This window comes from Kogia breviceps, chromosome 7, assembly GCF_026419965.1.
Source record: "Kogia breviceps isolate mKogBre1 chromosome 7, mKogBre1 haplotype 1, whole genome shotgun sequence".
NCBI classification, from domain to species: Eukaryota; Metazoa; Chordata; class Mammalia; order Artiodactyla; family Physeteridae; genus Kogia; species Kogia breviceps.
Window position 1 is genome coordinate 102,527,324 of NC_081316.1, and position 11,979 is coordinate 102,539,302.

The following is an 11,979-nucleotide window of genomic DNA, read 5'->3' on the forward strand; positions in this document are numbered from 1 at the left end:
AGGAACTGCTCCCAGGAAGCACTCTATGTATGCAGGTGTGCAGATGGCATAGCCAGGAGAGGTCAGGGGAAGGTTATGCAAAGATAGACCCCAAAGTTGTTTTCTTTTCCTTTTGTAAAATGTTAAGCAGGATGCAGGAGATAACCTTTGTCCTTCTAGTTTCCTGGACTAAACAGTTCTGTAACAGCCACAAAGAGGTAATGAATGTTGGCTTGACTTGGATACCCTTTCATTGGCATCAGGTGTTTCCTTTATTTACAGTTTTTTGTAAAACCCCCACACATCCTTTCTCCAGCTTGAGGGGTACCTCACTTCCTCTGGAAGTCTAGACTCTTAATGGTGAACTGGGTGGTCCCTTGGGGATAGGTCTTTGCTCTCTCTCCATCCATCAAGTACATCAGTTAGGTCAGGGCCACCAGGTAAGACTGCACAGCTCATCCTTCGGTGGGGAGCCATAGGAACAGCTGTTATTCATTTAATGCAGGCAGAAAACTTAGAAACAGTGGTCCTCAAAGTCTGGGGTGCATAAGAATCACTGGGGTGCTCCATCAAATCCTGAGCCTAAGCCTCACCCCCAGAGAGTCTGACTTGGTAGAATGGGGGAACCCCAGAATCTGAATTCTTAACAGCACCCCAGGAATTCTGCTGCAGGTGGAGAAACATTATGCTAAAAGGTATTTATTTTTCAACTAAAGATAAAATCATAAGAATCAACGAATAAAGATGGGACCTACCATGTGTCTTGCAGGACAAAATCCTGCTCAGTACACACTGTGGAGGACATGGACGTTAGGGAATCTGTACCCTGTGCCGGAGACTGTAGGACATCTAACATGCAATGACAAGCTCTTAGAGTTGAAGAGGACCTGAAGACATCCTCTATCCTAGGCTCTGCCCAGTGCAGGAACCTCATCCAGAGCATTACGGTATCCCGGCCAAGGGATTTTCCAGCCTCTGCTTGAAGGCCTCTGGCAACAGGGAGCTCTTTCAAGGCAGCTCACACCACACTTAAATAGCTCTCGTGTGTTAGTTCTGTCTCATGTGAGCTCAAGTTTGCCTCCTGCCCCCATAGTTGCCATCCACTAGGGACACTGAATAAGGCTACTTCCTTCTCATGATATACCTTCAAATATTCGGAGACAGTGTTCTCACCTCCAAGGCCAAACACTGTTCCTTTGTTCAACAAATATTCTTTGAACATTTCTTATAAGTTGGGTTGTCCTAGATGCTGGGGAGACAAGAGACAGACAGGGTACCTGCCAGGATATTCTAGAGGGCAGGGCAGCCAGATAAAAAGCATGTCAATGAACAGAAAATGGCAGATAGTGGTAAGAAGAGAATAAAACAGGGCAATGTGTACTGGGTAGAGGTGCCTGAGTAGATAAGAGATCAGGGCAGGGGAGGGGGGAACCTCTGCAAGAAGGTACCATTTGAGCTGAACCTGCAGGAGAACAAAGAGCCACCACAGGGTGACCGGGCTGGAGGGTTCCAGGCAAGGCATCAGCCAGGCACTATGACAGGAACCGTCTGGGCGTGGTGAGCAGATAGAATGGAGTCGCTCCTGGCTAGAGCACAGGGATGGGAGGCGGCGCTCAGTGCCCTGAGTTACGATGGTCAGAGGAGTGGGAGAGTCCACGGCACGTGTAGCACCTTTTAGACCAAGGGAAAGAATTTGAATTTTATATCAAATGGGAGAGAAGACCATCGCCCTACCTTCTGTTTTATATCAGTCTTGTTGCCCTCCTGGCCCTTGGAGGTGTTGGCCTTGGCCTTCAGAGCAGTGCAGCCCTCTGATGGGTCTGCTGAGCCCAGAGCACAGGTGGATATCGGCTGCTTCTCCCACACGGAGCGGCTTTGCCGTGGTTCGTTTTTCTTCCTTAGAGACCTGACTTGTTCCCTAAAACCACATTTATGTATAAACCTCAGAACATGGTGTTAGTGCCTTTGAGTCCAAAACTACAGACATTCCTTCCCCACAAAAATACCTTAGGCTCCTTCTGCAGGAAGTAGGCACTTAACACCGATTAGGTATGGGTGTCAGGTGGCCTCCAGCCCTGAGTCACGGGATGGGGAGGAAGCCCAAGGCCGTACTTCTTCCCTGTTCAGGGAAGCAGCTTTGGTATTCTGAACACCAGGAAGGCCTGCGTGTCTTTCTTTGCTTTTGTGTGTGCATGTGTGAGTACCACGGGGAAGCAGAGTGGACGGTGTGCTTCTGGGGAGGAGACCGGCTCTAGCTGACCGCAGGGACCCGTGGCCGGTTTCCTGCTGCCAAAGCCCGGAGACAGAGTGGCCAGAGCTGGGTCCTCTGAGCGCGGAGCCCGTTGCCAGACTCGGGCCTTCCTGGGGAACAGGCTGTGTCTTCAGTGTGGGGTTGAAAGGGACCAGTGGGGGAGCCTGAGGAGGAGGGGCTGGGAAGCAAGGGCAAGGTCCCAAGTAGCCAAAAATATTCAAGATCCTAGGAAGCTCCTCGGGCGCAGCCCAGCTGAGCCCTGGGTGCCAGGAATTAGGTTGTGAGTGGTCGTCTCTTACGGGCTGGCCAGTGGCCTATACCCTGAATTGAAGTTAGAAATAAGGGCCATCAGAATAGGACAGCAGTTGAAGGAGCCCCGCCATGCCCGAGCAGGGCCCCTGGGACACACAGAAGGCCTCCCAGGAGCACAAACCACATGGAGACAGAGTGTGTGGCCCATCTCTGTCACCTCGGGTTACCTGTTCTTTCCATTATTTGGCACGTGATGTGACCAGAGGCCCCTGGGCCTGGCCCAGATTCAGCAAAGGCCCAGTGAGACCCAGGTGGTGTTGGCCACGGTTTCTGTCTCCAGTCAACAGGCCTGGGTGACCCAAGTGGGTCCGGAGGACACAGGAAGCTTCAGACAAGGTGTGGTGGTACGATGGGGTTGCCCCTTCTGGAAGCCTGTCCTCCCAGAAGAAGAAAAATGAAGCAGGGTACCCACTTTTCAGCCTGGGGTCATGGTTTCCACACTGGCTTCCACAGAGCTCCGCACGGGTCCTTGCTTCCCCCAGCACAGCCTTCCGCCGTCCAGATGCTGGTGGGAATGACCAAGCGGTCGGGAGTCCACCGCAGGCACCTAGCACCAGTCACGAGGGGGCCCTATGGAGCCGAGCCTGGCGTCCTTCTGTGATACCGTCAATAGCCCAGGGCCCCCAGGGGATTCTAGATGGACACCAGGGAGCAAGACACAGAGGTTGAGTCATTCAAGTGAGTCCAGCTAGAGCAGGGATGCTGGGTGCTGCTCAAAGGGGAGAATGTGCATCCGTCTGTGGTGGGCACGTGTCCTGTGTGAGTGAGCCTGTCGTGCGTGGGTGCACCTCTGGGTGAGTCGGCCGGGTCTCCTGAAATCTGATCCAAGCATGCCTGGCTCCCAGATGGTAAGTATTCCCAGACCTTCCACCTTGCCCTCTGGGCCTCGCGAGGCCCCCATATCTCCAGAGTAAGTGAGCTTCGTTCGTCTTCCTGGTGCAATGAAGAAGGATATGGTCCAAAGTCGGGATCCTCTAGCGGCTCCTAAAGGGGGGGAAGGAAGCACGGAGGTGCACGGGGCATCTTGTTGTACCTGACATCACCACAAGCCCAAAGGAAGCCCTGGGAACCCTCTGTCACCCCACCTGGGACCCTGTCCCTGGCAGCTCCCAGGGCTCACGGGGAGACCAGCTGAGCGTGGGTCGAGAGCAGGGATGGAGACACATTGCCCAGTCTCCTCCTGACTTGTGGGTGCCTTGTGCCCTTGTCCCCTGGTCTGTGAGAGGAGGCTGCCATCGCTCCCTCTTGAAGATAGAAAGAGACCCTGTTGTCTCAACGCCTGGGGGTAGAAAGGCCAGAGGGAAAGTGTCACTCTGAGCACAGATGCCACAGCCGTCCTGTGGGCTCTACCCCACCCCCAGGGCTGTGGCTCGGCAGGTCCAGGTCTGCATCTCAGTGTACTAACCAACACCATCCCTCTCTCCCTCCACTCCAAGCCAACGGCAGCCCCACCTCAGGCCTGAGCACGGGCGCCATCGTGGGCATCCTCGTCGTCACCTTCGTCCTGCTCCTGGTGGCCGTGGACGTCACCTGCTACTTCCTGAACAAGTGTGGCCTGCTCATGTGCATCGCCGTCAACCTGTGCGGAAAAGCCGGGCCTGGAGCCAAGGGCAAGGACATGGAGGAGGGCAAAGCCGCCTTCTCGTGAGTGCAGACCCGCCCGCCGCTGCGGAGCGCTAGACCCTGCCCCGGCCTGGGGCCCAGCGAGGGGGCCACCTTAGCTTCCCCCTTGGAAACCCCGAGGGGAGCAGAGCATTAGAGAACTGTCTCTCAAAGCATGGTCTTCAGGGGTACCTGTTTAAAAAGCAGACACCTGGACTGAACCCCACATCTAGAACGGCATAGATGTTTGAAATTCCTCCGTAGGTCAAAATGAGGGGAAGTGTCAGAGCTAAGCCCGGAGGGGAGCTACCATGGAGGGGTCAGCATTTGAGAGACACACTTGCCTTGCTGCCGTTCATGCATCCTTCATTCAACAAACATTTATGGCGCAGCCGCTACGGGCACGGCACCATCCCCAGGCGTTAGGGGACAGCAGTGAACAAAGCAGATGAAAATACCTGTCCTCCTGGAGGACGATCCAGCATCCTCCTGGAGGATGTGCTCCAGCATCTCTGGAGAAACAGATCCTGAGCCAAATAGCAGGAAATAAGTTGTTAGCACCACCCCATGCCAGGCACTGTATATACACACACATACATCATATACTTATACATGCATGTACATGCATATACACATACGTATACATGTTTTACTAACATGTACGTATAGCTATACTTATACATGTATGTACTTACATATATGTATACATTTATACATATACATACATCATATACTTACACGTATACATACTTACATATACGGTACACATATACTTATATATACATCATATACTTATCCGTGTTCATACTTACATATACATATACACATATGCGTACATACTTACATGTATACAAATATAGACGACTAGAGCACTAGACTGTGCCAGGCACTGTGCTAAGCACTTTATATCCATTATCTCAGTTAATGTTCATAACGTCTAGGCAAGGTAGAGACTGTTATTGGCCCCATTTTCCAGATGAGGAAACCGAGGTGTGGGTGAGCAGGTCACACAGCTAGCAAGAGTGGGGGCTGAGATGCCGCACTTGACTCTCGTTCTGGATCCCACCGCCACCCCCACCCAGCCTCGGGCCAGGCACAGGCGCCTGAGCTGTAGCTGGCTTCCCTGGGAGCCCCCTGCATCCCCCAGCTCCCTGGGATGGAACCAGCAGAGCTGTCTCCACAGGAAAGATGAGTCCAAGGAACCCATCGTGGAGGTGCGAACTGAGGAGGAGCGGACCCCAAACCACGACGGAGGGAAACACACAGAGCCCAACGAGACCACGCCACTGACGGAGCCCGAGTACGTGGGCGGGTCGGGCTGCCACCTCCTCGGCAGAGCCTCACAGCCACGCATCACCCTACGCACAGCTCCATGCTTCCCACCCACGGCTCCCCGCCGAGCATGGCAGGCCAGAATTCTGGGGTGCTGGGCCAGGAACGCCTGACCCCACTCTCTCCCTACAGAGGAGGCATTCTTGATTCTACCCGGGTGGCTGTGGATGCCTTAAAGGCTCCGTGCATACATGGGATCCCTAGACCCTGTGCCCAGGTCACACGCACATTCTGGAAATGGCTTAAGGAGACAAAACTTCATTGAGAGAAGCTGAGCTTAGCAGATTCTGTTTAGGATTTCCAAGAATTCTATGGTTTTCTGCCTTCTTCCTCAAAGGGCAAGGGAAGCTGGGGCCCTGGTAAAAGTTCCCCGGTTCTCCTGGTCTCGGAAGCCTTGGGGACCCTCGGTCCGAGGCCACATCCAGCTGTGATGGTAATGACCACGTGGGTATCGTGGGTCCTGTGGGTTTGAAGGAAATGGAGTTTAATGGAAGCACAAAGTCTCTGGCTGGACCCCCCACAGCCCTGAGGGACCACGTGGAGCCCTCCTCGTCTCCGGGGCAGGTGGGCCCAATTCCCCAGGGACCTATGTATGACGCCTGCGGTGGTGGACACGGAGCTCCAGCTGGCCTCTCCCTGAGTCGAGATGCAGGCAGGGGTCCGAAAGGGCCACCAGCGCTGTAGGGAAGGGAGCCCCGTGCAGATCGGGAGGGGAGTCAGCAGGAGGAAGGTGACAGGCCCTGTTAGACTGCCGAGTTCTCTGTTGTCTCCTGTGTCCTCTTCTGCCCGCCTGGGCGTGTGCTTCCTCTCGCGTCCTCCTCTCTCTGTGGGCCTGTGTCTATGCCTGTGCGTCCCCGCATGCCAGCCCCCGGCCCCCGCCTTGGCCTCTGCCCTCCCCGGCTTCTCTGTCCGTCTCAGCTTCATCGTCTATCTCTTCTACTTCCTGTCCTCCCCACAGGCTGCCTGCTGACACCACAGCCACTGTTGAGGACATGCTGCCTTCTGTCACCACCGTCACCGCTAACTCTGACACTATCACCGAAACCTTTGCCACTGCTCAGAACAGCCCCACCAGTGAGACCACCACCCTCACCTCCAGTATCGCCCCCCTGGCCACAGCCACCCCTGACTCAAACTCTGTGCCCGCCGGCCAGGCCACCCCTTCCAAGGGGCCCGGCGTCGCCGCCACCTCCCCGCCCCCAGCCTCAGCCCCCAAGGTCGCCCCCCTCGTTGACCTGAGCGACACCCCGACCTCAGCCCCCGCCGCCAGCAACCTGTCCTCTAGCGTCCTGGCAAACCAGGGGGCCGTGCTCAGCCCCAGTGCCCCTGCCAGTGCGGGCGAGGCCCCCAAGGCCCCTCCGGCCAGCAAGCCGGTCCCCCCCGCGGCCGGGGCAGCCGGTCCCCTAGCAGTGGCACCGACGACCCCCACCCCAGAAGCCCCCCAGGCCAAGCAGGAGGCTCCCGGCACCAAAGGTCCGGACCCTGAGCCCACCCAGCCCGGCGCCGCGAAGAGCCCGGCCGAGGCAGCCAGGGCCCTCGCCAGCCCGAAGAGCGAGGCGGCCTCCATCAGCACCACAAACCCTTCCCAGGGCGAGGACTTTAAAATGGACGAAGGGAACTTCAAGACCCCAGATATTGACCTTGCAAAGGATGTTTTTGCAGCCCTGGGCTCTCCTGCTCCCGCCGCTGGGGCCAGTGGACAAGCCCCTGAGCTTGCTGCTTCCACTGCTGACGGCTCTGTTCCTCCTGCACCAGCCAAGACCGAGTACGGCCTCTCTCTGTCCATTGTCGTCGGGTGGTGTCCCGTGGTGGTGGTGTGCGTTTGTGCTGTGTCCTCCCTGTTAGATGTGTCTTCAGCCTACTCCAGAGCTTCTCTGAGGCGACTGTCAGCCAGGGGCTGGGCCGAGGCAGAGAGCGAGGACAGGCAGCAGGCCCGGCAGGCAGCCGCCTGCTGACTAATTAGGCCACGTTAATTAGGTTTTATCCTTATCGTCCTAGCAGTGGCGTCTGTTGTCCCTGGAGGAGCCTTTGCATTCGGGCCACTGATGAGCATAGCTTGGGAAGTGAGCTAAGGAGGTCAAGGTGCCCTGATCGGCGACCCCGGGACCCACAGGCAGTGTGTCATCCAGGGCAAGGCCGAGTCCCCACCAGAATGGCACGGGTATTCGGGAAGTAAAGAGGCAGACCCTGAGGCTCGTGTGGGGAGAGGATCTGTGTGGTCCAGAAGGCCCCGTCACACTCCAACCGACACACCTACCCACCCACCCTTGCTTCTCCTGCCCTTGAGGGAATGGGAAAACGCAGAGCTCCCAAGCACTGAGTGACTGCTGGGTCTTCCAAGTTCGAGGCCAGGTCCTTCAGCTTGCAGGTTTCTTCAGTCTGAGGCCAAAATGCAGGGGCACCAGCTGGGGCTGGGGTCTGAGTCTGCTCTGGTGCGTCCTTAAGCCAGATTCTCACTCTTGGGACTGATAGAGGCAGAGTCAGACAGAGGTTTTTATAGAGGCTCCTGTGGCTGCTCCCAGATAAGCGGAGGTGCTGCCACCAAGAGCAGCAAGGGGACCTTCACCAGGAGCCCCGAATCTGTCAGAAAATAAAAGGACAGCCCTGCCCACTCAACCCCACTCAGCTCCCCTGCAGCCCGGCAGCCCACTCTGGCCTCTCACCAGACTCCCATGGAAAGCTACCTCAGTAACAAAGAGCATTTTCTTACCCTGCCCTGGCAAGCCATAGAGGCATTACCAGGAAAAGCAGAGCACAGAGGGGTGGGGGTGAGGCCAGGCAAGAGCAGGTGGTTTGCAGAGGGCCCCCTGGAATCAGTACCAGGGAGCCCCACATACAAGATTCATACCAAGCTGGGCTGCTGCAGCCATGCAGGGGGAGGAAAAGGTTGCACCTGCCGCACTTGCACCACCCCAGGTAAAGCTGGAGCCCCTGGCATCAGATTAGGCCCGGAAGGGCTCCTGCCGCTGATTCAGTGACTCTCCACTTTGGCTGCAAGTTAGAACCACTTGGGTGCTTTTAAAAGTCACCACATTCAGACCAATGAAATCGGGATTTCTGGGGACACGGCCCAGGCATCAGTGATTTTTAGAGACTCCAGGTGATCCTGACGTGCAGCTGAGTTCGGAGACCAGTGCTCTTAACTGGAGCCCCCTTTGAGGAACTGGCCAGAGGGTGCGTTACTGCAGACCATGGTCTCAGTGCTGTTTTCCTGATTCTCCACAGGAAGGGTCCTGTAGAAGCAAAGCCGGAGTGCCAGGAGACAGAAACGAAGCCAGCGCCAGCCGAAGTCAAGACGGTCCCCAACGATGCCACACAAACAAAGGAGAACGAGAGCAAAGCATGATGGGTGACGAGACATCAGCAAAGATCAAAATAAAAAGTGACACAACAGCTTCACCGGAGAATCTCCAATATCTCATACACACACACACACACACACACACACACACACACACACACACACATCTCATTCCTCTAGTGTCTTTTGCCTTTAAAAAAAAAAACTAAGCAGATCAACGTGGGATCTCCTTTTTGTAGATTTATAGAAAGGGTTCCTTTGTTGCACACTCACTTGTAAGAAAATGAGACAAAAAGGTGAAACCCACAGCCAAACTAGGACTCTCCGTTCCCTGAAACCATTTAAAAATCAAACAAAAGGACCCCAAATTAAGAATCTAGGAAGCTCAGAAAAATAAAAAAATCTAGGTTCAGGAAGACCGCACTTGGTGTTGCCCAACTGGCACAGACCAGGTTCAGAGAAATACTTCCAGACACTAAGACTAACCGAATGAACAAAGTCCAAGTTTATTTTTATACTTTCAGTCGAGTTTGAACTCTGTAAAACCTCATAAATAAGTTATAATTTCTGTTCACTTTGTATTTGTTCAGTATGCAAAGTGTGTCACCCTTTCTAGCTGAATTCAATTCCCACATAGACTCTTGTTTTGTAGGAAGAATGCCAAATTGCAGCTTCTGGGGGTAGATCTCAATTTGCAGTATACGGATTTCTTTTCCTTTCCTTTTCTTTTTCCTTCTCTTTTTTACCTTTCTGCCAACTTGGCTTTCCAGTGTTTACAAGTTGACAAATGTTTGACTTCAGTTGTGTTTCAATGTCCGTGTAAAATAGCTGCCTTTTTTTTTTAAGTTACAAGTACTGCCTAGGGGTGTAGGATCATCACAGGACAGCTTCACGAAATCTGATTGTTTACAGTGGCTCTTCCCCGCTTTCTGATTTGAAATTTTTGCCTGTGTGCGACTCAGGTGAAAATCCATCTCGTTCTGGAATGGTTTTGCTTTCGGGTTTTCAGTTCTTTTTTGTTTCCTAGGGGGTTAGACCACTTCTGATTAGCTACCACCTGCCTGTATCTGTGAAAAGGGTCTGCTCCCCAGGCATCCCTGTCCTTCCTTTTGAAGGACTCTTAGGCTTTGTTGAATGAAGCAGAGAAGATTGTATAGTTGGGGCTGGTCTTGGTGAACACACATTTTTACCCCAAACATCCCCTTTTTTGTAGAAAGCCAAATAAAATATATACGTACAATTTCCTTTTGAGCCCAGAATCTAGATTTGAGCGGAAGAGCATGTGTGCTTCAGGGAATTAGTGTCTTTTTTTGGAAGTCTGTTGAAGTAAAATAACATCGGCCTTCTGTTCACTTAGGCAGCGTTTGTAGAAACAAAAGAGAGAGAAAAAAAAAAAAAACCAACCTGCTGTCTGGAGTCATAACACAACTTTCCTGGATTGGAAACCAAGTGGGGGAAAGAAAAATACAGAAACTTTAAGGGGGATGGGAGGGGGGAGAAGGGAAAAGCCAGCCCTTTGTATAGACATTTTGCTTTTTTTTCCTCATTCTACTTTAGAACTGCAAGCTTGTGCACTGTGGATGCGTGAATATTTTAGTGTGAAACGTGTTTTTGTCATAGTATTGAAATAAAACTTCAACATAGTTTGGTTGTGGAAGGTATAGCAGATAGTTCAGAAAAAGATATTCAGGAAACAAAAATAAATCTTGAAAGGAATTGAAGCCTTTAAACAAAGAAAATGAAGTAAAAGCGATTGTGATAATGAAGATGATAAGTCAACAGAAATCAGCACTCTGCAGGTACCTTTCGCAAGGTACGAAACAGCAAGAGGTTAGGGTAGCAAGACTTCCCCTGAGTCTGTTCTGTGGGGCACACCCCCCAGTGTTCTGACACTTCTGCAGACTAATCTGTGGCGCTATGCTAGATAATCATATCAAACTGTGAACAATAATGGTCTTGTCAGTTGCTCAATGTGGGGTTATTTTGCATTTTCTCAGCTCCTGGGGATGGAAAAGGAGGATCCCAGTCTGCACAGCTCTGGCCCTTAGATGTTAGGGCTTGCACAAATCTATGGTTCGAATGCACAGGCCCTCAGGAACAAGTCAGGTGAGGACAGTTGTCAGAGCACACAGAGCGCACAGCAGATGGGAGCTCCTGGGCGTCTGAGACAGACGGGGAGGACTCAGCAGGGAGTGGTGGGCTCTTCCGGTTCCCCAGGTTTTCAGTGGAATCAATTCCTCATCTTGTGATGTTAATGGCTTTGACTACCTAGGCCAAGCCCACACTATACCTCGTCAAGACTGTGCATCTCACTCCAAGGGGTTGTGGTCAGATAAACTGATTTCGGTTCCGGTGGTTAGGAAGAGAAAGAGGTATGGTCAACCCTCAGATAACCTGGCCCAGGGCAGCTGACTCCCCTGCCCCCTCCCTAAACCCTGACTCTGCCATTGGCTGGAACCCAAAACTCTGCCAACCTTTTGTTTTGCCTCTCTCCCATCATACATAGATTTGTCTCTGCATGCGTGAGCTTTCTTTTCTTTTTTTTTAAAAAAAAAAAAAAGAAAGAAAGAAACAGAGCAATGCTTTCTTTAAAATCAAAGAGGGAGTCACTTTCTTTTCAAGACGTTCTATCTTTTATGTTAAAGGGTAAAAGCTTATAGTTTTCCTTTTTTTAATTTTTTGAAGGAGGGATCACTCTATCGGTTTCCAGTGTCTATGTGTCTATATGTGTATGTGCCATACATATGTATTCACATAAATACCGGTGTGGCCAGGTTCTGCTGGAGGGGCACTCAAGTGCCATGCACGGGGCCTCGGAACCCTGAAGGGCCGTAGTATATATAGTGCAGCTTTGAAGTGGAACGCTATTTTCACACTTTTCTATGGAGCCTTCCAAGTCCCAGGTTTTCACTGTAGGCTGTCTGTCTGGATGGTGGTTATCAGATCTCCATTAACATCTCTACCCAGCATTCCCGACTTCGGGGGCCTTCTCTCTTGTTACAAACTTTTTACCAAGTGAAACATCGATACCACCTTTGTTTCCATTCTCACTGGTGTAAATACTGAGTACTAACTGAGAATTTTGACTTTGCATTCTGTCAGAATACTTGTGTTCAATAAAAATTGAAAGAAAAAAAAGCTATTATGGTCCAACTGGGATTTATTTCAAATCTGTGGAAGTCTGGCATGTGAATCACATGTG

At 52.4% G+C, this 11,979-nt stretch overlaps 1 protein-coding gene across 15 annotated transcripts in view; it reads left to right on the plus strand.

Annotated features, from left to right (window-relative positions):
- The window catches only part of NCAM1 (neural cell adhesion molecule 1), a 333,434-nt gene extending 322,114 nt beyond the window's left edge, over positions 1–11,320 (plus strand). For 8 of the 15 annotated variants that reach the window (XM_067038955.1, XM_067038959.1, XM_067038954.1 and 5 more), the window contains 4 exons: positions 3,979–4,186; positions 5,328–5,444; positions 6,435–7,241; positions 8,702–11,320. In XM_067038955.1, coding sequence (XP_066895056.1) covers positions 3,979–4,186; positions 5,328–5,444; positions 6,435–7,241; positions 8,702–8,822 — 1,253 coding nt within the window. In that variant the 3' untranslated portion in view covers positions 8,823–11,320. The remainder of the gene's footprint in view (positions 1–3,978; positions 4,187–5,327; positions 5,445–6,434; positions 7,242–8,701) is intronic. The other 7 variants (XM_067038963.1, XM_067038966.1, XM_067038962.1 and 4 more) reach the window with 2 other exon arrangements.
- Positions 11,321–11,979: the final 659 nt, after the last annotated feature.